At 37.3% G+C, this 27,413-nt stretch overlaps 2 protein-coding genes across 2 annotated transcripts in view; one reads left to right on the top strand and one right to left on the bottom strand.

Moving 5' to 3' along the window:
- Window positions 1–27,413, top strand: part of CENPP (centromere protein P) — a 128,261-nt gene that overhangs the window by 49,627 nt on the left and 51,221 nt on the right. The gene's annotated exons all lie outside the window — the stretch shown is intronic.
- ASPN (asporin) lies at window positions 4,309–19,965 on the bottom strand. Its single transcript, XM_031609295.2, has 8 exons — window positions 19,707–19,965; window positions 13,508–13,778; window positions 11,777–11,889; window positions 9,897–10,110; window positions 9,397–9,507; window positions 7,882–7,975; window positions 6,714–6,852; window positions 4,309–5,520 (listed from the first exon to the last, which is right to left on the bottom strand). Exons 2-8 carry the CDS (start codon window positions 13,752–13,754, stop codon window positions 5,323–5,325), a joined length of 1,116 nt encoding a protein of 371 aa, XP_031465155.1. The 5' UTR covers window positions 13,755–13,778; window positions 19,707–19,965; the 3' UTR covers window positions 4,309–5,322.

The raw sequence follows: 27,413 nt of genomic DNA, 5'->3' as shown, positions 1-27,413 counted from the left end.
GCATATATGCTCCAGTCTTGGGCATCTGTCTTGCTTTTGGGAATGCTGGGTCAGGAATTTCTACCATTTGCTTCGCTTGCCAATGTGAAACTTCGGGAGCATTCAGTACAATTAGAATAGCCAAACTTTCACTTCTTGATTTCCTATGCAAAGGAAGTTTCATCTCTTGGGTTTGTCAGTTATTTCACCCAGTAACTTTTGACCTCATAACCAGTGATAAGCAAATTTAACATAAGATAAAAAGAAATATATATGTAGTTCTTCAAACTAGTGAACAAAAGAGCCGGGTAGCAGAAAGTGCTCCAAATAGGTCCTTCAGCAGAGGAAAAAATAGTTGTAGATTCTTGTTCTTGGAGTAAGCAGCCAGATGGCAAGATGAAGCAGACGTGTTGACTAAGCCCTGGCATACTCATAGCTCTGTCATTTGGCAGCCAAACAGGTGGCAGCTGTGGAACAGAGCTGTAGGAGAACATGCTGAGGTATTGGAGTGAGGTGGAAACAAGCTGGAAGAACCTGTGGGTTCTAAGACTCAAGTTCATAGGAATTCAGGCTTCTGTAACCTCCTTGTTCATGTAGTCAGAGGCAGCAACACTGGGAGTGAAGGAATTGTCCTTGTCCTGCCAGTTCAGCCAAGGATTCTGTTAGGCTGTTTTGCTGCAAGGGCACACTGCTGGCTCACGTTCAACTTGTTTTCTTTTCTGCAAAGCTACCTTCTAGCTGGCCCAGCATTTATTTGTGCCTCGTGTTGTTTCTCCCCCCCAGTGCAGAGCTTTGCAATTCTCCCTCTTCAGGGAAAGGTTTTTTCTTCAGGTTTCTATCTGAAGCCCCTTCTTTCTCAGCCACATCCCTCTGGATGGCAGCACAGCCCTTAGGTCTACCAGCCACTCCTCCCAGTTTTGTGTCATCAGTGAATTGGTAAGGATGCACTCTGCCCCATCATCCTGATTGCTGGTGAAAATATAGAATAGGATTAGACTCAGCACTGACCCCTGGGGTTCACTGCTGAATTGTCATTTGGAGCTTCAAAATTAGTAGATTTTGCTTGCATTTTTGTTTAGCTTTCAAACCCGAATGTCAAAGAGGTCACGTTTTGTTACATGAAAGTTGTGACTTACATGGCATGTGCTTGCCATAGCTAATGGTACAAATTAGAATCATGATTTGATGATATCTTGTATTCTTTACAATTTTGGTGCCTTAATAAATTTCATAGTTTTTTTTCTGTTAACTTTTATTTTGTTTTATTCTTTGTATCGCTGTGGTGTAAAATACACTGATACCAGGGAAAGAGGCAGGAGGAATATATGTGGAGATGAATACGTTTCATTATTGGACATGTTACTGATAGAGCAGGGTACAGAATTCAGTCTTCAAATGTACTCAAACAGTACTTTGGTACTTAAATAGACTACTCGGCTTAATCATTGTCTGTGAGGTTTACTATTTTGTTATCATTCAGTATCGAGCTTAATTTTGTCTTTAGAACTACTTTCCCTTCATTTGGTAACTGTAGGCTGCCACCTTCTGGTGAAATCTGTTAACAGTCTTGTAAGGACCTGGTAGGTGTTCAGAAGAGAGAAATGCATTAGAATTTGGAAAGCCTAGTTGGAATACACATATATACATACATATATATATATTTAATTAGAGGAACGTAGATATTTGTAGCAGGAATATGTATTAAAAGAAGGATCTTGGGAGAGTTTATTGCAAATCTCTCTTCTTCCCCTTTTCCCTTTTCCATAGCGTCTCTGGGGAATGTAGAGGTAGGGTTGGTTTCTTGGCAGTTTTCTGTCTGCTGATACTGAGGTGCGTCGTACTGTGGCCTTTCAACATCAGTGTGTGAGCAGTAGCTGGCTATTATTCTGATCAGGTGATTACTGAAACTGTGTAAGGTGCGTTTTTGTATTGACATTCAGTTGTTTTTACATAAAAACATGTCATTGCATTAAAGCATTTAAGTTGTTAATGCCCACAAATGCTAGCTAAAAGGTGAAGAAAAGAGGAGGGCCACTGAACGTAAGTATTTCTCATAGGTGACAGACATCCTCACAACTGATATGAGATGGTGTAAGAAATTATTGCCTTTTCTCTGAAAGCAAGTCTTATGGGAGACAAGTAGAACAAGCCATTGGAAACTTATGTGCTTGAATCCAGAATTGTTAATGTAATTTATGTGGCAGGTAAAGTTGCTTGCTTTTAAAACTAAGTGAATTTGCCTTGAAGGTGATGAAAAGGTAAGCAAAAGTCCTTTAGAGATCAGGTAATAAATGTGAGGGTAGGATTAGTGTATTGAAATAGTGGTACAGTTTCTTCTGTGAATGTTGTGTGTATCCATGGATGCTGACTGCGTGTGGGAAAGAGGAAAGAGCAGAAAAACAAGCAGGATTTTAAAGCTTTGAAAGTGTGTAATCCAGAGTATACAGTCTTCTGCCTTCTATGATTTGGGGACATTTTTACAAACTTCCCCATTTTTATTGACTTTAATGACCTAAAATTTATTTAAGTGAATTATAATTTAGAGAAACCTTTTAGGAGAGTATCTGTAAGGAATTACTAGGTTTATATAGTCCAGGGAATACTGCTTTCCAGGGACTGGGACTACTCTGCTGAACCCATGCCCCAAGAAAAGTTTCAGACAAAGTCCAGGACCAAGGGATGTGTTCTGGAGTCTGTGTTAAGATGAGTTAACTAAAACACATTGCCAGAGGAGACCTAAAAAGTCCAATGGCAATTTTCTTTAAATGTGGTTTGAACAAAAGCTAGAGGAACTTTTGTTTCTTTGTATGCGAAATTACTGATCTTAAGGCATTTTTCATCTTTAGGAATTCTATGCAAAATACTGTTATTAAGGCTTATTGAGAATGGAACATGAACGACTTCAGATTTCTAGCTGCTGCAAGATAAGAATAAGCATTTATTTAGAATCTTTGCTTCCTTCTTGAGCGGTCAGTTGTTACTGACAGTACTCTGTGTCTCTGGTATGGGATGATGAGCTATTCATTCATGAGCCTGTCATTAAGGGAACATTATTATTTCCCAAAGTGTATGAATGTGCTCTTGGTCTGTTACCACGAAGCAGGAAGTACTCCTTGGGAAGAAATTTGTGTTCTGTGTGATAATTATTTACTATAGGATAAGTGACTGGTTGGTTTGGTGCGTTATTCTTTGTTTCTATGCCATTTCATTCCCAGTTCTTATTTCTGCCATTGCTCTTTTCAGTTTTCTTTCATGCTCCATATAAATCTCATACAGGTTCTTTACAGAGTTAGCTGTTTCCCTTGTCTAGTTTGTTACTGCTGGAGTTATTTAAGTGCGATGGATGCCCAGGCTCAGACTGCCTTCACTGGGAATGCAGAGCTGCAATAAAAGCTGGTTTCCTATATGAAGTGTGCAATAACAGCTCTGTTTCCTTTGAATCTAGTAACTAATAGTGGGGGAAAAAGCTGCTGTATTATCACCTTTTCTCTATATGTACGTAGGCTTGTCTTCTCACACAGGTGTGTGTTTAGAAATCCTAGCTCTTTGCAGTCATGATGTGACAACCTTAACTAAAAAAATCTATATTGTAAACTAGACCAACTCCTGAAGAAATCTGTATATTCATTAACCACTATTTTCAATACCAATCACTGCTTTACTCGTGTTATTTACTAGGAAAGTGCTCCTTAGAAACCTCTTCAAATTTGGAGGCATGGGGCTTAGTTTTGTTTGGGGTGTTTGTTTGTTATTCTCTCTGGAAGGGCAAACAGAAATTCTGTAAAACAAAAGCTGTCTGTTCAGGACCAGTTTCACCTGACCTGGTCTCCATCCTCCAGTACAGGTTGTGGTCCTCACAGGTTTCAGGTGTGCTGGGTGGAGGAAGTGTAAAAGATTTCAGTAATTAGGCATTTGCCATCATAGCTAACAGTGGACGTTGATTTGAAGACGATTCTGCAACAGTGTAGTAATACTAGCAGAATATTAATACAAAAATATGAAGCTGATGGAAAAATACTGATGTTAGATTTGAGGTTTATTGCTTAGTGTACCTAGGGAAGGAAGGAAAGACAGAGCTTTGGAATTGCTTCATTTCTTTGCCGTATTTTCTTCTGCTGTTTGTTTGTGTCATTTCCCATAGCTGCTTCAAGTACGTTGTTGAATTTTTAATTTTGTGAAGAGTGATTGTATTAAATAATTTGCAGACTATGTAGCTTTTGAAAAAGGAAGGAATACAGAAAATGTCTAGATAAGAGTGAGAAAGGTGCTTGGATGTAATCTCTGAATGCTTTGATGTGACATATCATAATAAAATATAAAAAGACAAGTGTTATTTAAATTTATTTAATTTATTTTGAATCCCAATAGCAAATATACACTAAATAGATATATAAAATATCCATTCTATACAGTACTGTCAGGATTGAGAGTTCTATGTGCTGACCTGTGTAAGAAGTCAGGGTAGTTGAGTTCCAGCTATCTGCTTGCGTTCTGCAATTTTAGGATACTTAGTAAAATTAATGAGGGATTCTTAACCCGTGTGATGTCAGAATATAAAGGAAAAAAATTAAATGAAAAACATGATTACAACTATTATAGGTAAGAGAAGATGATTGTGCTGGCCTACAGATTTTAGTAAACATTCCTATTAAGCTTAAAGCGTATGATAAACCTTGAATCATCCTTTTATCATCCAGAGTGCATCAAATTATACTGATAGAAAACATTGAACATTTCCTCGTTCAAGTTGCAAGAATAAATACCACAAACTTTTAAGTGTTCTTATGTGCTAATTCTTGATATGAAAACCATTTTTATCTCCCAAACTAAAATATATTCTAGTTTAGAGATGAAAGACCTCACAGTGCTGATGCTGTACCTTCTTGCATATTTTCCTGTTCACTGGTTACCAGAAACAGCACAAGAATTTGTCAATGTCTGGTAGGTTTTTGCATCTTTTTTAACAATACTATTTAGCAAAGGAAAGGTCCTTACTGTGGAATAAGTGACTCCTACTTTAGTTCTAGAAGTTATTTTGAAAAAAGAATATGGCAAAATACGTGATTAAAGAATTCAACACCTATTACAGGAAACACCAAGTGCAGTTTCCAGTTTCAGTTCCAAGAGTCCTTCCATGAGATAAATATTGCTGCTTAAATTATTCAAATGTGGCTTGAACATTGTCAAATAAGGCAATGGCACCTGCTGCAATATCATTTCTAATTAACTTTTTCTGAAATAGTAATTACTTCATAAACTGGTTAAATGTTGGCATTTTCAGGAAATTTCAAGTAACGTAGAAACGGTTTGGACAGGTTGCTTTTGTAACCCCTGACTTTGGTATCACTTGAGGAAATTTCCCAGCTGCACGCTGTTCCTGGCTAAGATGCAGCGGAAGGTTGAAGGCTGCACCTCCCAGTACTTCACAGGGTTATTGAAGAGGCTTATCCCGCTGTATAACGCTTTCTTCTTCCTTCTTCCTGTTGGACAGAAGTCGTTCACTCCCAGTTTTGCAATGTGGTTCGAATGAAGGAAGACCACCTACAGCAGGAAAAAAACAGTGAAATGTCATAGCTCAGCGTGTAAATGGGAAAACACTTTCATTAGTGAATAGGTAACTGATGTATGTGGTGAGAACAGCTGGATACAGTCTGTTAATCAAATCAGGAATTGAATGCTTGTTTTAAGCGCTTAGAAAATTCTTCCCACGTATCACAATCTCTTCCATCCCACAAAAGCTAACAAATAAAAAACATACGGTATTTTATCAGTGTGTTCTCAGATTTTGTCCCTGTTCTTATGGAATATTCTCTTTAAAATGCAAACCTATATTCTCTTTTAGTAATGATTGCAGTGCTGTAGTACTGTATTCCCCTGTGATGTTACTGAATCTTACTGATTTCATGCATTTCAAAAAGTAATCTCTAGTAAAGTTGGTACTGGGAGAGACTTGTTGGAATGGTTGCACAATTAGCTGCCTAATGCTAATTTAGTAAGCTAAGCTTAATTTAGTAAGGAAATTGTGCTAGTAGAATTTTGAATGGAAGAAAACATTGTACAAGGACTAAAGACTTCTTTTTACACAGAGTTATAACTACATTTAAATTAAAAACCAATGTTAGATATCTATATTTATATACACTGACATGAATCAAAAAAATTCCTTTTACTTGAAGTGAAATGAGAAGTAGAAGTGATATTCATAGGTAAAAGATTTTACTAAACAGCTCATGTTCTGTCATCTGTGCATTTCTTCATGGCTTCTCTAAGCTATGCCCTGCTCTGCATCCCAAAACATATGACATCTTACTTATGTTTTTAATTGCTATTCCAGATTTCGGGAAGGATTTTGAGTACATCTTAATGCAGTATTTTTCTAGTTCTAAATAGAAATACTAAAATTAAAAAAATATGTATCTTAAAATGTAGTCATTTCAGACTTATAGAGAATGTTATTTGGAGATAAGGGTTTTTTTGGGGGTAGGAAAGAAAAAAATACATCTGCCTAGCATGGAAACTGTAACAAACTTTTTGCAAATATCTTTCCTGTGTGCGGTGTGTTTTCCTTTTTTACTGCTTATTCTTCCTTTTGTTTGAGTTGAATTCATTTTTGTCGTATGAGTCATGCCAAAATATCTCAATGACAATTAGCTTTTAATTATGTTCTCGTCTATACAGCATTGTACCAAACAAATTGTAACTCCCAAAGACTTCTATTAAGTTTAGTATATGACCTGCAGGTATTTCAGATCAGGTAATCCAGGAGGAACTTTCTTGAGCTTATTTTTTTCAAGGTGGATTTCTCGTATACTTGGTATGTTGGCAAAACTTCCATTTTCCACATCTTTGATTTTATTGTTCCCAAGGCCAAGCCTAGAAACAGTACAAGGAACGTTTAATTGAAGATTGAGATTTACAACAGCATTCAAGGGCATGCTTTTTTTAAAGACTGAAATTCACAGGAGTATTCATAGGAAAAAGAACTGGGGAAGAATGATCAAGTCTTACCTCTGACAGAAAGAAACTACCATTGACCTAACAAGTATTTTTTTGTAATTTAATCTCTGTTTAAAGGACAGCAGTTGACTAGATGTGAGCTATTGTCTAGTTCTAGTTGCACTTTTTCTTCTTTAGTCCAAGTGTTAAAGATAAGCAGCAACACATCTGCTTGTAAAATAAACCATGCCTTTTTATTGAGTAGCGTAGCTACAAAAAAACCCTCATTCATTAATAAAAAGTGTCCTAATAAAGAGCCAAAGAAGAGAAAGTCGTATAAAGAAACAGTAATGCTTATATCTTACCATCATATTTTGAAAATCAGCAGTATTACTATCTTTCCTACTTTCACATTTTCCTTATTTAGGTCTTAATTTGGCTTTTTATGCAAAACTTGACCCTGTGGTGCTTGGAAGGTGATTCAGAAGGTGGCAGCTTAAGCCATTTTGCTCCTTCAATTCATCCTTTAGTTTCCGTTTTCTCCTTTCTATATTAATTTGTTCAGAAACTGAAGTAGGTATTTAAAAGTTCAGTAGTTCTTTGGTAGTGGTTTCTATTAATCAATATAAAATCCGGCACTGCTCAGCCAAATTTTCAGGCTACTTAACTAAGCTTTAGAGAAAGAAGTTCATACTTCTGTAATCAGATGTTATTCTTTACACACTTCTAATGAGGATTCTAGGTAAGATGTAACAATAACAAGGCCAGTATTTTTAATATATATGACACATATGAAGTAAAAAATATTTTATATATAAAGTTTGGTCTTATTTACAGCAGTTCTTACTCTAAAGCATTTACAAATTTGAGTTCTCTATTGTCATATTCATAACAGAAGTATTAGGTAAGAGGTCCTATCAGGACTGACCTCTTATCACATGAAAGCTTTCTGCTTGGAAATTTTACCTTTGAAGATCTTTATACCGGTTAAAGTCTTCAAGTTCGACTGCTGTGATCTTGTTGTCATCTAAGTGAAGCTCTAGTAGACTGGAGGGTAAATCTGATGAAAAACAAATGCTCAGTGTGAGAAAAATCAAAGAAATGATTTAACAGGTAATTGTTGGAGTAGTTATTATATTCCTAATATCTTCTTTTCTTTGTGTGGGGGTGGGTGAAGAGTCCTGGATGAGATTGTGTCAAACAAGGAGCATTAGGTACAGGTATGTTACATGTTCAAAGAACAAAACAGCAATACTTGTCAACATTCTTTGGTTTAAAATAGTGCTGTTGTAGCTCTGAGCAAATGGTCTGTGAGAAAAGCTTTTGGAATTCTCTGAGTAAAATGAGTTATCAGGTATCTTCTTTTCAGTGCTGGTACTCAGAGTGATTTCTCATATGAAACCAAATAGCCCCACTTCAGAGCTGCCTGTTCTGTGCTTTGTGAATAGGCCAGGAGACAAAAACCTTCTATACAACATCCAGTTAGAGAGGGCGAAAGAAGACAGTCACAGGTTTGCATTTTCCTTTGCTGATCTCACCTTTGATTTTGCTAGCATTTGTCTAGTTTGCTCCCTGACACCAAGCCAGACAAACCACATCTTTCTGTTCCTAGTAGTGCCTCCCAGAGCCCTGCTCCTACTGTTGCTTGTTGTAGCCCCAACTGAGACAGGAAACTGCAGGGCTGTGCTTTACATTCTGTCATTGCTGACATGTTTGGATGGGTGTTGTTTTTTTAGTTTACGTTGCAGTTCACTGTTTCACAGATGCTGCTTTTGTCCAAGTTAGTATGGAGAGAAGATTACCCATGTGTCCACTTCAGATTTTAAGTGTGTTTTGTAAATTATGGGTATCTTTAATTTTGTGCAGAAAGAAGGATCTGGAGACAAACTTAGTTTCCACATGTGAAGCATGTCCTAGCAATGAATTCCTGTTTACCTGAGCCCATGAATTGAAATAAACTCATGCTGTATTTTCTTATAGGATATTTCTCCATAACAAAGAGAAATTCTGAATCGTTTTACATATATTTTTTCCTGATAAGTGACAGGAGATGGTATTATGATGATACAAGAAAAATGTCTTGTGTGCTGGGATAGTGCTACCATAAGCACGCAGCTAGTTTCCGATCCTCAAAATATCTTAAGAACTGATGAAAGCCCTGAAGTGGCTGCTGCCGTTTCTTTGTTTCCCATTGCTTTCCCTGACAAACGTCTCTGGATGGCAGCGGCAGGAAGGGACTGCCTGCTGGAGCAAGTGATGGGGAGGGGATGGAAGGGCAGACCTGGGTGTGCCCTGTGTGTTCCTACACGTGGCTGCCTTAGGGATGTACCACTGGGTATTTCTGTACACTGAGAACAAGAAAAGTGAGAAAGAGGTGTGTATCTCAATGTATGAAACTTTTAATAATCATACTGATGTGAGAACACTGCATTTAAGATTATGCTGGTAAAGGCAAAGTAGACAAGGTAAAACAAAGCGTACCTTTAGGAATTGAAGTTAATTTAGCTTCTGCAATTCTTATGTGATAGATATTTACTCCTTCAAAAGCACCTGGCTCTATTCCATCATTGTTGAGAGGATTTGCACTCATTTCTGTCAAGGAGGGAAGAGAAAATACTCATGGCATAGGAACTTTATGTATGTTAAACTAGGTTATAACTGCTGACTTCATTTTATTAATGAATGTTAATATTTTAGAAATCCATTAGTCTTTAACTTTGATAACCTGCTCCCATGGCTGGTAGTGCAAACCTTTCAATGAATAAAGGCTGTCTAACTAGCCTTGCAGGGTTAGCAGGAACTTTACCTTTGTAGCAACCTCTAATAGCATGTAAATGATGTGAATGATGATGATCCATATAAATACATGATCATGAATATCTCTTTAAGATGAATTTCCACGCAGAGGAAATGTTTGAATGAAAGTTGTATGCAATATAGTAATTCCTTAGTTTAGACTTTATCTTTCTGCTCAGACTTACCCAGAACGTGTAGAGACTTCATTCCTTTAAACGCATCCTTGGGGATTTTCTTAACCTTATTAGCATGAATTCTGAGCTCTGCTAAAGTTTTTGGTAGGTTTGTTGGGATCTCAGTTAGCTGGTTATGAGATAAATACAGTCGTCGCAACTTCTTGGTAGGCTGAAAGGCTTTTGGATGGATCTTGGTTATCTTATTGTTGTTCAAAGCAAGTGCCTATGACACGTGGGAAGAGCGACACAAAGAAAAAAGTATAGCGGTGTGTTATGATGAAGTCTTAAATCTGATGCATGGTTTAACAATGAAACGTTTCAGTCCTCTAAAACACCAAACTCCAGTATGGAACTTGTAATGGGATAACACAGCCAGCAAGAGGCAAGGTATCTGATGGTTATTTTGCATGTCAGATCACATCTCTATGCTTCTATTTCTACAGGAGTGGGTTTTGTTTAGTTTTTTTCTTGAGGGGAGGGAGTTGTTTGGCTTATTGTTTTGTTTGGATTTTTCTTTTTTTCACTTCTTTGTGCTATTGGGAATTTGTCTTCTCCCTGGAGTTGTGAAAAAAGCTGGAGCAAAACAGAATTAATCTTTTTTCCAGCAAAAATGGGAATAGCTTAAGGAAATAAACAGGAAATGCTTCCTTTCTAATCTGTGTTGCCATCTGTGGCTTTGCTAAGGAGACTAATGCTCAGACATTTAGTGCAAAATAAACTTTGCTTTAACTGAAAATCGCTTTCGGTCTTGCCACATAATCACAAAGCAACAGTTGAAAAAAATCAAAGCAGCTCAGAGTTTTTAGTTATCACATAATTAAGTGGTGACTCTATATATAAGGTGGTGATTCCTGATGTATTCCAGTGCTTTTCTCTGTCCATGGAAGTTTTGTTTCTGTTAGACCTTTATAAACCCCACTTATAAGTGTACGACCATTCTGTATCCAGACATTGTACTCTTAAGGGGAATTGGAAACTCATTGTTCCAAACAGTGAATCAATATGATCCCCACTTCTGGTTTCCTAATAATTAGAAAGCTCATGGGTGAACACTTACATTCAGCACATTTTCTGTTCTTGCTCAAAACCAAATATGACTAAAAAGGATTCATTTGATGTTGCTTTAATGTGTACTTCATGTCTTTCTAATGTGCAATAGATCTTCATGTTATGAGCTGTGGGACAGATTTTTCACTTTTATAATAAGAATTTTGTAATTGTCAGTGTTCCTTGGTACTGGATCTAGAGTGACATCTTGTGGAGATTGTACTCCAGAACAGATTTAACCCATCTTTATGGGTCTTTGAGCCTCTTTTATTCTCTTCATTGTGTACCATAACTTTCTTGATTTATCAGTTGCTCCTGCTACTCATTTTAAAGTCTGTCTTTATGCGTAACTTGAGCATGTGAAGAACACATAGAAAAGCACAAAGCTTTTTTTGTTAATTCAGCACTGCTTTATTTTCTGTTCAGGAAAATTGGGTAGGTAACCTCAGTTTCAGTGCTATATGCATTGGTTGTACGTTGTTTGCTTTTGGAGGTACTCTCAGAAAGCACAGATTGCATCTTCCCATGAGAGAGTGAGTTCTTTCTACTGTTTTACAGCTGAGCAGCCTTTAAAATGTAGGAAGTGTTGTTGTACATGCCTAGAATTGAATAAGTCTTGAGGATCTTTTTGGTGAAACATATCATAGTATGTTTTCTGGATTTTTAACTTTTACAGCTCAAAGAAATTTGCTTCTTACTATGTCTGTGCAGCCAATATGCAGACATTGGACTGCATCTTTCTGGATGCTGTTGGAGAAGAGAAATACCATTTATATTTTAAAAGTATAAAGATATTTAAGATTGCTAAATAAGATTTCACAATTGGAAAGTAGGAAGCTTACATAAAGTGATGCGAGTCCTTGGAGATCGTTTTCCTTGACCTCTCTTATTTTGTTGTTCTGAAGGTCAATCATGCGAGTATCTGGTGGAATGTTGCGAGGTATTGATGTCAAACCTGTTTCAGGATGTGAGAGGAACAGAAGCATTACCTGCCTTTATGCACATCCAAAGAAATAAACTGCTAAACGGGAAAGAAAAATCAGCACTAAAGCACCAGATAGAGGAGAACACTGATAGTGTTTGGAACTGATTATGTAAGGATGGCTGTCAAAAATGAGTGGAGTAATTTATTCTCATGTTGATGAAAAGCTTACATGGCGTGCTCGTTACATGCTGCTAGAGCAGTTTGTTCTCAGACAAGCAATGGCTGTTTTGTATTTAGGAACAAAGCTGTTCCCGTGGCTTGGCGAGATACCTGCTCTGCTGCTGTCTGCTGCTCTGCATCTGCCCTCAGAATCTGCTGGAGCAGCCCAGTTGCTCGCGTTGCCATGCATTAATGTCAGGGCTGAGCAATGTGTTCTTGATGTAACCCGCCAAGATCCGATGTCTCAGCTTCCAGTACCCAGTTATCACTTATATGAATTCCCCAGTCCAGTTCGATTACAAAACTGCTCCAGTTCATACAATCCAAGGTCCTGACTCAGCAGAGGAGACCAGCGAAGGGATAGCAACTTGCTTGTTTGTATTGCTTAATACTGGCAGATTCAAAAACAAGCAAACAAAAACCCACAAAAACACGGGATTTTGATTCAATCTTTCTAAGATGGGAAGAGCCTGGGATTAAGTCTGGAGGCCTGGTCCTTTGACCACCCTAAATCATCAGAAAATTTCAGTGAGACTAATTCCAACTGGAGCAATTAATAATGAATTCATACTTAGGAATTTTGATCATTAAGGATGAATATCTGTAACATTAACGGTGGCAGTTTAGCCTTTGTTTAAAATCTTGTTAGCAGTGACATTCAGTTGTAACTGGGGTTAAGCTAAGCAAATAATTTGCATCCTACTTATACATTTGCATTATAACTTAGTTGTGGTTTATTTATGGCTGCTTTTCCATTTGCTATCATTTCTTGATGTTTGAGCTGTTCCTCTGTAGCTGTGAATGGAGTAGATATTTAGCCAAAACCTTTTTTGGCACAAGGGTAATTTACTGAATGCAAACCAAAGATGGGGGAATTTTTTCAGCTTGTTTTCTTGTATATAATTTAATTGATGTTTGCAATCCTGATTGGAAAAAAGAAACGTAAGCTTACTTTGAAAATGACCTGTATAGTAACAAAGAATCAAAGAATCATTAGATTGGAAAAGACTCCTAAAGGCCATCTAGTCCAGCCCCCTGCAATGAGCTCAGGCATCTGCAGCTCCATCAGGTGCTCAGTGCCCCTCCAGCCTGATCTTGAATGCTTCCAAGGATGAGGCACCACCACTTTTCTGTGCAACCTGTGCCAGTGCCTCGCTGTAAAAAATAAAAATAATTAAAAAAATTTCCTTATGTCCAATCTAAATCTCCACTCCTTTAGTTAGAAACCATTTCCCTCATTCTGTTGCAGCACATCCTCCTGAAGTTTGGCCCCTTCCTCTAAAGGGGCTGCTCTCAGGTCTCCCTAGAGTCTTTTCTTATCCAGAACAAACAGCCTCAATATATGAAGGTGTGCAAATTACGGACCTGCAGAATTCATCCTTTAAAACAGGCTTGCAAAGGAGAATTAAATGGACAGCAGAATTCTTACCTAGATCAGAACAGTGAACAACTCTCACATAACACTGGCATCCAAAGGGGCACGTTGGGAATAGATCAAAAGGGATTAGAGGAATAATTGGTTCAGTGGTTGGAAACAGAGAATTGTCGTCGTCGTCATCATCTTCTTCTTCTTCCATATCTTGGAGCATCATATTCTTTAGTGTAAAATATGAAGGACCAATGAGAGGTTTAGCAGAGCACAATGCCAAGAAGAGGAGGAGTGTGTACTCTTTCATGTTGTCTTAATCAGGATGGATGATCTTTAATAGAAAAGAAAAATGGAAAATCCCAGGTACGAGAATCAGTGAATGTGAAACAGCAAATAAAAGTGTTGTAGTGTTGTCTTCGCTTACTGCTACAATTGGTTGTCCAGAAAAATGGTCTGTTTTGAACATAACTATATAAAGGCTAAATATTTTAAATGCTCTCTGAAGCCTGAAAATATTGAAATCATTAGTATATAATTATGCTTTACAGAAAAATAATATAAAATTTAAGTGAAATTCGTTAGACTTTAATGTGCTATCAAAGCTCTTTTAGTTCAGTTTTAAAAATAGTTTCATCATTTACTTTAGGCTCTGAAATTAAGGCTTTTAAATGTGTAGTTTTTGTAGCAGATCTTACTAGAGTTTGAAATTGGATTTGTTGTATTAATTCTTAATGAAAAATACTTTTAATTGGGTATGGGGGCATATGTGCATTGCTTGTTTCTAGAAAATTGGGAAATATTTATTTAGCAAACACAGAATGCTTTCATCAGGATACTCCCTAAACACCACTTATTCTACACTCTTGACACTTCTAGTTAAATAATTCTTATTTTAATTTGGAAAAATCAGAGTTTTCTGGTCCTTCAAGCTGGAGGACACACAGATGTTGGATCATTTAGGGCACCTCCAAAGCAGAAAGCTCCATGTCAGATACCTATAATTACCTGATGTTCTTGACGAATGCACAGACTACTGAGGATTTCAAAAGATTTATCTTTAGAAAAATATGAAAAAATATTTAGCCATTCCAGCTGCTCATTCAGTTTCCTTCTGCTTCTCTTGAGATGGATTTTTACCAGATTTCTTTTAGCTGTACCTGACTGAGAAAACCAGGAGTCTGAGTCATCCAGTCCTTAACTACACAATACTGTGTTACTGATGATGGAGATCCATAGTTCAAAGCCTTTGAGTGTTTTCTGTATGCTCTATTTTTTATCTAAGAATGATTTTATTGACCCAGTTAACCTGTGAAATAGAGGTAGTAAGAATTGCCTCAGAATGTTTTGCAACTTTCAGACAAAATACAGTAATTATAGAATTCATTTTGATTCTACAAGCAAGTAACTAAAGTATTGCAACCAGAACAGCCAGTGCTACAGGGAAGTAGAAAATCTTCTAGGAGCTATTGGCTTCTCTCTACTCCTGGAAAAATATACCAAGACTGAAACCAATGCAGTTTAAATTCTGTCTTTCTACTGCAAATCCTGATGATACAGGTTGGAATTTGAGCATCGTACTCTCCTTTTCCACAATTTCTTTACCCTCCATACAAATGGTACACAGGAATTTGGTTGTCAGTATGATTTCAGAACCAGACATTGTATGCTATGTTCTTACCTTGAGGTTACAGAAAATATTTTTAAGTTTTGTTAGCAAATGTGAACTTGTTTCCATATGTAAGATGTAGGTTTGAAGTTCCTGTGGAGCATGTAAGAAACTCTATGAGCACAGCAGGTACCAGAAGCGAGGGCAGTGATCTCTTCGGATCACAGGGGTTCTGATGGGTCAGTGGAACATATGATCAAAAAGGCCAATCTCTTGTTGGGAGATATTAGCTGCTGCTCTTAACTGGTGATTTTGGAGTAGTATTTATGGAAGAAATAAGTTTTGTCACCTTGAAATAGTTCATTAGCTGTGCATGCCTGCATGCTTTCAGTTTCATATGGGGATTAGTCAAGTGTTAGTAAATAGAAACTGAGGAATTAATTGCTCCTCTAAGGCTTCTCTTCTGGATGCATTTCGGGGATTTATCACAAACAGTACATAAAGTGTTTTTTTTATATGCCATTTATTTTAAAAAAGCACAATTCAGGAAGAGGTTTGGATCTTACTGGACACTGTGTAAACCAAGAGGGGCAGTTGTAACTTTATTATGCATATCCTGTTGTAAAGATGTTTCTGTTTAGACTATCGTATGTTCTTTTGGGAAGCACTAAATGGATGGCAGTTCTTGTTTAGTCACCTGATCACAGACACCTAATTACTCACCGAGCTGCCTATAGCTGAAAAATCTTTCTGTAGGCGATTTATCATTAGCCCTCAATCACAGGAAAAGCAGTACACTGATCTGTGCAGTCGTTTGAGTTGACTTACTCAGAGTTGTAGGATTTTGTCAGTTTTGTGTTTTTATACAGGATGATTTTGATGTTTTTTGTATATAGTTCTTAGCAACATTAAAACGCTGTGCACTGCATACACTGTGCTCACGTAGCTGTGTATGTTTCAGGGTGTTTAAAATGATAAAGGCTACCAATCTGTAGATTACACAAATTCCACTCTTCTCAAGGAGAAGAAAGTGACTTCTTCCTCTCTAATATATCTGAAAACAAGCTCAACATACATTGTATCTTGCCAGTTTAATATTTATTGTAACCTAGTTGAACGCTCATTTGAGTATTGTATGTTTTACTCGTTTAACTGTCTCTTAAAAGAAGATTCACACATATATATATATATATATATATATATATTTCCCATCTTTTCTTTCTTGTTTTCTGTTCTGTTTCAGTGCGCTTAAAAATAATTCAATAGTTATACTTGCAATCCTATGCAATTTGTTCTCTTGAAAGGATCTCTGAATGTAAATAGTGTGGAGATCAAGATATGGAACCTGCAATTATTTGTTTGGAGAAAACTGCGTTCTTGTTTGGTGTACATCTTTGGGTTCTCTGGTCCTACTAGTCTTCTGCTGCAGCAAAGCAGTCAAAAGTTCCATTCTTTTGTTATACAAAATGATGAAGAGATAAGGAGATTGAGGTCCTTCAGGCTTCTGAGTTGTTCTTGGCTGAGTGCCTTAATGGCTGGGTTCTATAAGGCAGGCGTTTATCTGGTCTCCCTCTGGCTGCTTAGGTGCTGAGTGACTGACCTCTGTGCTGAGCTCAGTGCAGTCTGGATGCCAAGCTTTAAAGTGTTTATTGTATCTTGGGACACCTACTTTCTATGTCTTAATCAACTTCTAATTCTGATGGGCACTGTGTATATAAATTTATTATGCTCAAATAATCTTTCATGCCTGTTGTGACATGCTGCTCTGGATCTGGTGTTATGAAGCTGGCTTGTGAAACTACTTAAAAATCAATTTCTGTGCTTGTACCTATAGCAAACAGTGTTTTTCCTTTCAGATACTAAAAAAACATGACTTCAAACTACGAAAAGCTTGAGGATTGTGACTGGAGTAATGGCCCTGTTCAGCTCTTGAAAAATAGCTATTGCTCACAAACACTTGTACAAATCACAGAATCACTAAGGTTGGAAAAGGCCTATAAGATCATCCAGTCCAACCATCCACCTATCACCAATGGTTCTCGCTAAACCATATCCCTCAACACAACATCCAAACGTTCCTTGAACACCTCCAGGGAAGGGGATTCCACCACCTCCCTGGGCAACCCATTCCAGCGCCTGACCACCCTTTCAGAGAAGTAGTATTTCCTAATATCCAGCCTGAATGTTGTATTATGCCACTGGCAAAATGTATTAGTCCTGTGAGTTAAATGTCTTGAAGACAAGTCCTTTTGCAGAACAAAGCCTGAGATGCGATCCATTTTTTTTAAGCAAAGAGGAAAGCCTTTGCCTGATGTGATCTTCCCATTTTGTCGCTAGGAGATTCTTATTGCTTTCTGACTTAGTAGCAAGCAGCAGCAACCAAGTTTGACTTGGTGGTACTGGCTGAAGAACTGCATGGGGTTTTATGGAGGTTTTATGTGATTTTTTTTTTTTGTTATTTTCTTTTTTCTTGGCTGCGCTCTTGAGTTTCCCAGTAAGTAGCTGTTGATAGGTCTGTGCAGGAATGTTCTGACTGGAGCACACTGCAAAGCACTTGTACAAACTTTCTGCATACTTAAAGAGTAAAAGAATGAATAAAGCTAAAGCCCGAAATTCACATTTGTGATAATCTTTCTTTAAATCTTAAACATTATTTTACCATAATAAACTTATGAAATATTTAATTTCTTTCAGAAAACACAGCTCATGAATACAGCTTTCCTAATGGCGTATTGCTGCCACTTCAGGCTTGTTCTGCTTTCAGGCAAATACTGTTCTCTTACCATATCTTTCACTCAGGCTGCTCACTGTGCTGAGTGAACTCACTAAACCAGCAAGAATTTGTCATTTAAAAAGTAAAACCCAGCACACTTTCCAGATGAAGAAACAGAATCGGTCCAGGTGTCAAAGTCAGCACAAAGAAATGGGTGGGAACAGCTGGGCTGGGGGAAGGAATGTTAACAGGAGACAGAGAAGAAGAGTGAGCTAAACATTTTTGACATGTGCCAGCTGCTAGATGGGCTCGGGTGTTTTATTGGACACTCACTGCTGTTTAGACAAAGTCTGCCCTTCTCCATTCTCATTTTTATCAGAAGGGAATTGTAGATGAGTTCAAGAAAGAATGCAGTGTATTCAGGGTGGGCTCAACTGCTTCTTCAATACATATTTTTATATAGCAGCCCTGCTTTTGCTTTGGTTTCCTTCTGAATAATACCTTTTCACTGGAACACCAGGCACCTCACAGTAAAGTAAAGGAACACAGACAGGACACTTTACATGTAGGGCACACGGAGATGCTGTAAGTCTGACTTAATTTAACAATCCTAAGTGGCTGTGACATACTTATCCTCACTAATCTGGTGATCAAAGCACAGATTGCCAAATAGCACCTGGAAGCTATACACTTTTTCTATTGTTAATTTAGGATAACATTGATACCAAATTAAATACAGGTGATGTCATGGTATGGGATGGGATTAAAGCCATTTACAGACTGCCTGGGAAATTCCCACATAAGCATGCAACAGTTCTGTGACATGAGAATTGTAAACGTGAGTAATGGGAGGAAAAGCTGCTTGTGGGGACAGAAGCAAGGCTGTTAGTATGAGATGGCTGTGCTCCTTGGCACTGCTGCAGTGTGTTGTCTCTGCTGCCTTACCCCTTACAACACTGAAGTGGTTAATAGGCAAGGTTTTAACATCACGAAACTGTAAGAAGTACGTTTACAAAACCCTTCTGTTAGCAGTGTAGGAAGGCACATTTCCTGTGGCACTGCTTCTGAAAAGGAGATGTTGAAGTGGCGCGCTGGTGGTCTTGACAGAGTCAGAGAAAAATCCCTGTGTTCATTAATAACACGCATCATTGCACTGTGCACAGACTTTGTCCAAAGAAAGGCAAGACCGTTGCTGTTTTGAAAGCTCTATTTAAAAATAGGTCTGGTTCTATTAGTCATTGTCCCATTCCACAAATAAATGAGTTTCTGTTTAACTCTTTGTCTACTCCATGCTGAGTAATCTGCTTTAGGAAAATGGGAGGCAATATTTTGCCAGTGAGATTACTGAAAATTGATTTTCTTGAGAAACAGTCCAGTCTTGAAACTATATAATTCAATAATTAACAGCTTGTTTATAATATAAGTAGTATTTGGTGAGTTTTTTGCTTTCCAAAGAAAACGCTGCTTCGCCCATGTCATTAAACATTATCTAAGAGTTCTTAAAGTTATCTTCATTTGGAGAAGCTTAGCACTTTAATATGTCATTTCAACTACTTTTCTGATTTTTTTTCTTTAACAGCAGCCCTCCTCGAATGCCTAAATTCAGATAGTAAGTTGTAAACATTAGAACTGTTATAAACATAGAATTGAGTTTCAGAGATTGTAATAACTGGAGAAAAATGCTTATTAGCAGTTGTTATGAAATTAGAAGAAGTCCTTAATAGTTAAATAGTTCACTGTATCCCTTTTTTTTTTTTGCCTTGCAGCTCAGATGTAGTAATCACAGAATTATTTCAGCTGCAAAGTAGATTTCATATGTTCCATAAAGAAGTGGTATTTATTCTAAATTAACTGATGTTAATCTGCACATAGTGGCTAGTAATCTGTTGCTCAATTCCTTATTGCTATGCAAATATAATAGGTATTCAAACTGGACATACCTTGCAAGTCTGATAGTTCTTCCAGAAGCACTCTGATAATCCACCTGAGATCTTTTTGTCCAGTTATTTCATTTATAAAAAGAGAGGGAAAGGAAGTTAGGCTGAGTGCTGTGAAGTGCAAAGTAGGTATAAAGAAAAATTCCACGTGCAAACTTCTTGATCCTCCTGGCACCCTGGGTGACACCCGAGTAAACTGCTGCTTCAGATTAGCCCATCTTAGTACTGAAGAATGATATTAAGGCGACTTGTTACCACTCATATGTTTTTCATCACTGCTTGTATGAGAGCCAAAACTTCTGGCTTAACTCTAGACGTCTAGTGGACGACTTTGTAAAACCTGTAGTTTAATAATAGTTGACATCAGGCCACTGGAAGTACAGTGAGGTCCATTTCAGGTCATTCCTGCTATGGAATCACACTTAGTTTTTATTACCTTTGCTGTTCTTCTTCTATAAGTGTGACACTAATAAAAGTATAAAATTGTAACCAGTGGCAGTGTGAGCCAGTAGCCTGTAGTGCTATATGTGTTGCCAAAGCCTTCGGAAGGTACCAAGTTGGTACTTTGTTGTGCAGTTAGATATCAGTACTGCTCATGCTTTCAGTGCAACTTATCTGTGTAGGCGAGATGGTTTCAAGCATGCACAAAGTAGATCAGATTGTTTTAGTCAGTGTAGTCTACTGAGTATGAGGAATTAAGCATATCTTTAAAACAGAGGCAGTATTTGCTGTGCTCTGTGACAAGGATTGAAGCTGTGAGCTGCTTTAAGCAAATTCTCTGAGAGTTTGCACTGTTATGTTGTTTGTGCTGTCACGCACATCACGATGCTTAGAAAAGGATCTGGTCCTTGTTTGCCTTCAGTAGGCTGCCTTCCTATGCGTGCTTCAGAACCGTGTGACTAAACTTACCGGAGCACAAGTTTTGTAGTTGGTGTCTTTGGATGTCCAGTTCATAGCATCCATCCGGTTCCACGCGCTCCGTGCACATCTGACTTCATCTGGTCCTTTAATTGACTCCCTTCTATGCTAAGAGTCTGCTCTAGCTACAGAAGTACAGTTGGATTTTTATTTTAATCTAAGTGTAACGTGTTGGTGTCTGCAAAATGGCAGTTTGTCACATACTAGTTAATTGGTCTATGGTTAGTTTCTTCAGAAAGAAATAAGTATTATACCAAAGCTTAAACCATGGGTGAGATTGTATCAAACAAGATAAGAGTTGTGTTACTTCCTGCATTGTTTTTCAGTTCCAGCAGAATAGATGAATGATGATAAACTTTCTCCCTGTCGCTGTTCCCAAAGAATGAAATTACAGTTTAAAGAGCAATCACATTCCCACATAAAAATCTGAGAGATGATCTTTAAGTCTATTGAAATCTCAAATTGCATGTATCTGCACTCCTGCCTGCATTTAGAAACCAAAGCTTCCTAACCAAATACTCTTGTGATTTGAAGACATTGGTTTGGATGCACTTTAGCAATTTAATACAAATTTGTTCTTTAAACCTCCAAAGTTTTCTTGGCTCTTTAACAGAAGAGAGGGTGCTCTGAGGGCTGTGATACGAATGCAATGGTTTTCTCCTTTTTTACTTCTTTCAGCAGAAAAATGCTGAATCAACAGTTTTGGTTGTTCCTAGCTTTGCTGAAACACTCCATATTCCTGGTGCTTGGCAACAGCTCTGTTCTGATGCTTTTAAATAAAATTCTTTTTTAAAAAATTTTCTGGCAGATGGAGTAGTATCTGGAAGAAATGTCACCATCCTGTCTTAGAATAGATATCAATTTGATAGGAGTAACTATTGATCTCATTGACATGCTTATGTTCTTGTAATGAAACTGTTTAGTATCTCAAAACACAAGTTTAGTATTTTTATTATGAATATAGTTACATTCTAAAACAAAATGCTCAAAAATAACCCTTCCAGGTCCCAGGAGTACAGAATCCTGGTATTTAAATGTTGGCTGTTGATAGTACTGAACATTAAAATAGGCCAGTGGCTCTCAGTCTAATTTATGTGTCTATTAAACACAGCATATTTCCAATTTACGAAAACTAACTACTCTTGCAGAATTCCTCTCTAGGATCCCTGTTTCCAATTTACTTGAAGTTTTGGACCCAATGGCACTACATGAGCCAGCACAGCAGGGCAGCTGTAGACTTTCAATGAAAGCTGGAGTGTGCAACTGAGAGATTTGATGCTAGGTACTTGATGTTCTGCTCTTCTCACTTTGTAAGGTAAGACTGCAGTGTACTTCTGTAGAATGCATAGCAGACGTACAAACAATTTAGCTGCAGTCTACTGAGGTTAGGATCAACTGCTGCTATCTTGGATCTGTTATAAAGCAATTGATTTGCGGTGATACATTTGAAGATACTATGAAAAGAAAAATCAATCCAACTGTTTTCTGCTCTTTTCTGAACAGCAGATTTGGGTTTTAAATAGCCTGGTTCAACAAGATATGTGGCAGTCATGTAGTCCAGCACATTTGGGTTTAATTGACAAGAGATGCTCTTAAATAGAAAGTAGTCTGAGGCAGGCACCAATATGTACATTCTCTTCTATATTTTATGTTTAGTAAATGAAAATTGATTGAAGGTGAAACTATTCAGATGTTTACAGTGATTTCTACTTCCAACAATGAAGGAACTGATAGGAAATTAGAATTCTGTTCTTAAAACGTAACCTTGATTTCTTTATCAAAAGGAACTATATTTTTATTGCTTGGTATGTCTGAGCTGTCAAGCATATGCTGCCATATGCGGATTATGCTTATGCTGCAGTCTTTTTTTTAGGCTGATCTTGTATATATTTGTCTTTGTAAGGCAAAATAAATACTTTTTCATTTACTAGCACTGTTTATAAATGTGGTTTACATAAAATGATGAATCTAACATCAACTGCAAAAATGTGCCTTGGAGACTGCCCATCACATTTTAATGACATGACTTATTCCTTTCATGCTCAGAACCAGCCCATGTTGAGAGCAGTCTCACATTTTAACTATTTTTTGGCTTTTCTCAAGTTGAGCTACGGCATTCAAGCCATCTGAAAGCAGAGAAACTGTACTCTTCAGCTTTTTTGTTTGTCTTAACTCTTCAGTAATTACACGTCAATTCATATTTAGGAATCACTGCTATTTATTGCAGTGCATTAGTTTTTACTTGTTAGTATGTACTTTTTTTGCATATTTTTGACAGCCAACTTTGAAATTGCAACAACCGTGTTTCGTTTTGCAGCCTGGCTTTTATTAACAATTTATATATAGATATGTAGATATACTATCTATATGCAGAAATAAGTTACAGCTTGTGGTGTTAAAAGAGCTGGGAATCCAATTCTGCATGTACCCATGTGATTGTCAGATTAATCAGTCACTGACTGTCAGCAGCATCTGCTAAGAGTTTGCCTTGTATTTTTAGTGTTTTATGCATTCAGTAATCTGGCAATCATGACTGACTAGAGAGGTGAAATAGTAACTCAAAGAGACAGATCTAGTTCTTCACCCTTGCAGATTGTATTGCCTTAGATGAGTAAGTTAACTTGGTTCTACCTTAGGCTGCAGATTAGTACAAACATCTCCATGTGGGAATACTGCTGAAGTAGTCCCAAGCTGCCTGCTTCCCACCATGATTCTCATCTCCTTGATCCTGTAAATAATTTGGAACTTAACTGGATGAGGAATCTGCTCTACCTGGGAGATAATTTACTTGATGAATGAAGGTCTTGAAATAGTTCAGGTTTCAGTACATGTCAATTCTTTGCATTGCTTTGGAGTTTTTGCAAAAACTTACGAGTTTTGATAGCGTCGTGTGACATTTTCATGGAATACGAATGCTGATCTTTCTTATAGGCATTGGGAACAGCAGACCTTGTTTCATGGAAAATCAAACAGTAGTTAAAATGAAAAGTTCTGCAACCAGTGCCAAACTACTGAATCACTCAGATAATAGGGAAAATATTCTGTTTCTGGTTGCTACATTTCCTCATAGAATACCAAGTGTTTACACTGTGAAAGTTTAATTAAAAAGTAAAAGCAATAACAAAAGCAAGAAACTGGTGGCCTGCAAAGTAAGGACATCCTGTTTTTCCTTTTTTCTGTTTTTATATAAAAGCCTAAATGATAAAGTTTGCTTAGAACCTTTTGATAGGTTCATGTTGTTCAGAATGTAAGACAGCATTTAAAACATCTGTCACCAACTTCCATTGAGTGTTAGTTGCTTCGAGGGGAAAAAAAATAGAGCTGTGCCCACCTGGTTCTTTGTATTCCAGAACAACATGAAGTGTTCCGAGTCAGCCTGCTAAGATAATTTGATGTGGTATTGTGCTTATGGCTAGCTTTGCTTATCAACAAAAGCAATTTAAATTGCACTGGAAACTCAAGGATCTAAAAGAAGGCGACTGGATCAGTTTATGACAAACTATTGAAAGCAGAAGCCGTACGTGTGACACTTATAGTGACTGTCTACAGTTTGCACTTCAGGTTTGATGAAGTACATTAGTCTGTAAATAGATTGCATGTACTTCCAGCATATACTGTTTTGTAGCTGGAAAAAGTAACATTTCTAGGAAGGTGTCCAAAGTCTGTTTATTGCAAGTTTTGAAATACGCATTTTGTTGTTACTGTGGAATAGTTGAAGACTTTCAGAAACATTCTTAATAAAATAAGGCTATTATCTCACTAAAGAAGTTACTGCCCTACGATATTACTTCATCTCGCCTCTGTTCTCAGATGCATGTTTTGCTCCTGAGAATTCTGTAGGAGTGTCTCATTTGTGTCTCATTGGCACAGTAGCAGTAAGCTGTTCTGCAGGGCTGGGTCTGACACTAAATGCTTTGGGAAACTTCTGAAAGACTGCTCTTTAATTGCAGTTAACTGCAGCTCTTATGATTTTAATATTATTTTATCATGTAATTATGAAATCGTAACTATTAGGCAATGTGTACAGTTTCTTTTCCCAAACTGGCGCATAAAAAAATGGAATTCACACTGCTTTTATTTACTCGTACATATGTCATGCAATGTTTTGCTGAATTTTAGCATATGTTTTCTTCTTTTTCTTTCTCAACTGTAGGGGAAAACCACAAGTAAGGGTAAGAAGAAAAGGCACAAATATAGAAGCTAAGTGTAAATGGGAGAAACCTTGCAGTATTTGATATACTGTAGCTGGTCTACTAACTATGCAGTATGAGGTGGTTGTTGCACCTCTGTGCAAGCTCAGTCTTGCTTGCCATTGTAGGCACAGAAATGTGGTATGATAGGCAGCATCATACCAAGCACTCTGAAGAAAACAATCCCATCCCAGCTGAAAATGAGGCATAGGTGTTAGAGCAGAGTTGGCAAGAAAGCAGATGAAAACCCAAGACAAAAAAAACTTGACAGCTAAGCTAAAAGACCATATAGAAACTAGCAGAGAAATTGGAATTATCTGACATATAGCTCAATGTACTAATTTTAAAGGTATTTTGTTGAAAATGCAGGAATGTATTAGTAAAGATGGTTGGTTGCATGGATGGTTTTACACTGCTTTTTATCATGGATAGAAATTCACTGATGATAGAACTTTTACCACTTGGTGGAAATACTTATGTAAGTTGAAAGAAAATCGTATATCGTAATTGCATATATAAACTTGTGGTGTGGAAAATGAAGCCTTTTCATAGAACAATTTGTTAAGCAGAGGCTATGATTTTTTTCATGAATGCTTATATTACACAGAATTGTAATTTCCATTGGTTTGCTGGCAGCAGTACTAAATAACTTTGACTTTGGAAAGTAAGCTTACTTACCAGTATACAAAAAAAAAAAACCACAAAACCAATCACTGAGGTAATTTCTCTACATGTGATTTCAACTACAAGTATGCCATTGTTTTGTTAGTTTCATTATTTCTGTACAAGATGTCTTACAGTTAAGGTGAACGGTGCACATATCCTCATTCTGGATTGTTCTTTGCTCAGAAGATTGGAGTGAGATTTAATTCACTTCAAAATGGAGTTAGTCAATGTTTCATTCATGGCATTACTAGAGTGTATCCAAATAATCTTCAAATAAATACACACTGTATAAGACACAGATCTGTTTGAATCCACGTGTCATCAAAAAAGAATAAATAATAACTTTGCCTGTTTCAGTACAAAAGAGAAGTACAACACAAAAAAAAGATGAGTGGGTGACAGACTCAAAAGAAAAATACTTCATGCAATGTGTACAGGTCAGCAATGGAAACATGCAAGAAAGTGTAGTAGGTTTTAATGTTCTGTTTATACCCGAAATGTAATTGGTCTAATTGAAAAAGAATATGTCTTACTTTCAGAATTCTCCATCATGAGAGCTAAACTTGGTAAAAACTGGAAAAAGAGTTCTCCCTGGGTGTCTGGTATTTGGTTGGGTTTTATTGAACAAATTCACAACTGCCTTCCATTAGAAGAACGCACATATATATACGGCTTGTGTATGTTTTAAACAAAGAATATTCATTGAAATGGGGATATGAACCATGAGAGAAATATTCACAAGGGCAGTCAACCTCTAGCTGAGAAGACTTAAGGAATGGAAAGCCTGAGGCTGGAGGATATAATGTCATGGCACAACCAACCTTCAGGATTTGGGAGAAATTGCTGTGAAAAAATGAAGTCAATTTTAATCCTTTTTTGCAATTTTCATCCTGTAAAAATATCATTACATAATCACTTAGAAGATTTTTGTCTTGTTTGATAGTGTTGTTGAATATCTAATATTTCCACAGCTGTGTTCAGTATTATTCCTTTGAGAAAAATATCTGTCTTGTGGAAAAAAATAGGTCAACTTTTATATATTTTCCCTAGGAATGGCTATCATATGAGAAGTTCCCACAGAGAAACATGGTTATATTTTGCTAATACTCCATGCAAAGCCTGGTGTTTTTCTGTGTAAATACTCCTAATGCTACGCTTGGAACAACTTTTTATTCTGAATTAACAGAACTGTCTCAAAATACTTGATAGAAAATGGTAAGCTAGCTGATCTGTTTATCTGCACCGTGTTAATACAAAGACCGATCTAAGTCAGAAGCTGCACATTACAGGAATTTTTACCTTCAGTAACTATGCAGAGATCTGTATCCTGTACAAAGAATAAACAAAAATGAAATGAAAATTCTACCAAACCACAGTACTCGTTCACTAGTGGCGCTAGGAAATTCCTTGCATGACAGCAGGTTAAAGAAGGCGTGTGGTGTTTGTGAAGGTGAACATTTTAAATAAAGCCAGCGTTTTTGCTTTAAGTTACTTTGAAAAATCCTTGAAAAAATCCATTTGAGGAATGAAGTCGGGATGGCTCAAGCAGGTGTCATTGCTTTGGGGAATTCAATTAAATTTTGAGTGTTTTTTCTCCTCTTGGAGGGAAGGCACAGAATGTGTGTCATAGAATCATAGAATCACAAGGTTAGAAATGACCTGCAAGACCATCTAGTCCAACCATCACCACTGCTACCACAAGCACTAAACCAGATCTTGCAGCTCCTCATCCAGACGCCTCTTGAACACTGCCGGGACGGCGACTCCACCACCTCCCTGTGCAGCCATTCCAGTGCCTGACCACTGAGAGAAAAAGTTCTTCCTCATGTCCAACCTAAGCCTCCTCTGGTACAACTTGCAGCCATTTCCTGTTCGTTGCCTGGGAGAAGAGGCCAAACCCCTCCTCACCACAACCTCCCTTCAGGAAGTTGTAGAG

Source organism: Phasianus colchicus, chromosome 11 (assembly GCF_987193195.1).
Source record: "Phasianus colchicus chromosome 11, bPhaCol1.hap1.1, whole genome shotgun sequence".
In the NCBI taxonomy this organism is placed as follows: domain Eukaryota; kingdom Metazoa; phylum Chordata; class Aves; order Galliformes; family Phasianidae; genus Phasianus; species Phasianus colchicus.
The sequence above is the reverse complement of the archived record's forward strand: the minus strand, read 5'-3'. Positions and strand labels throughout refer to the sequence as shown.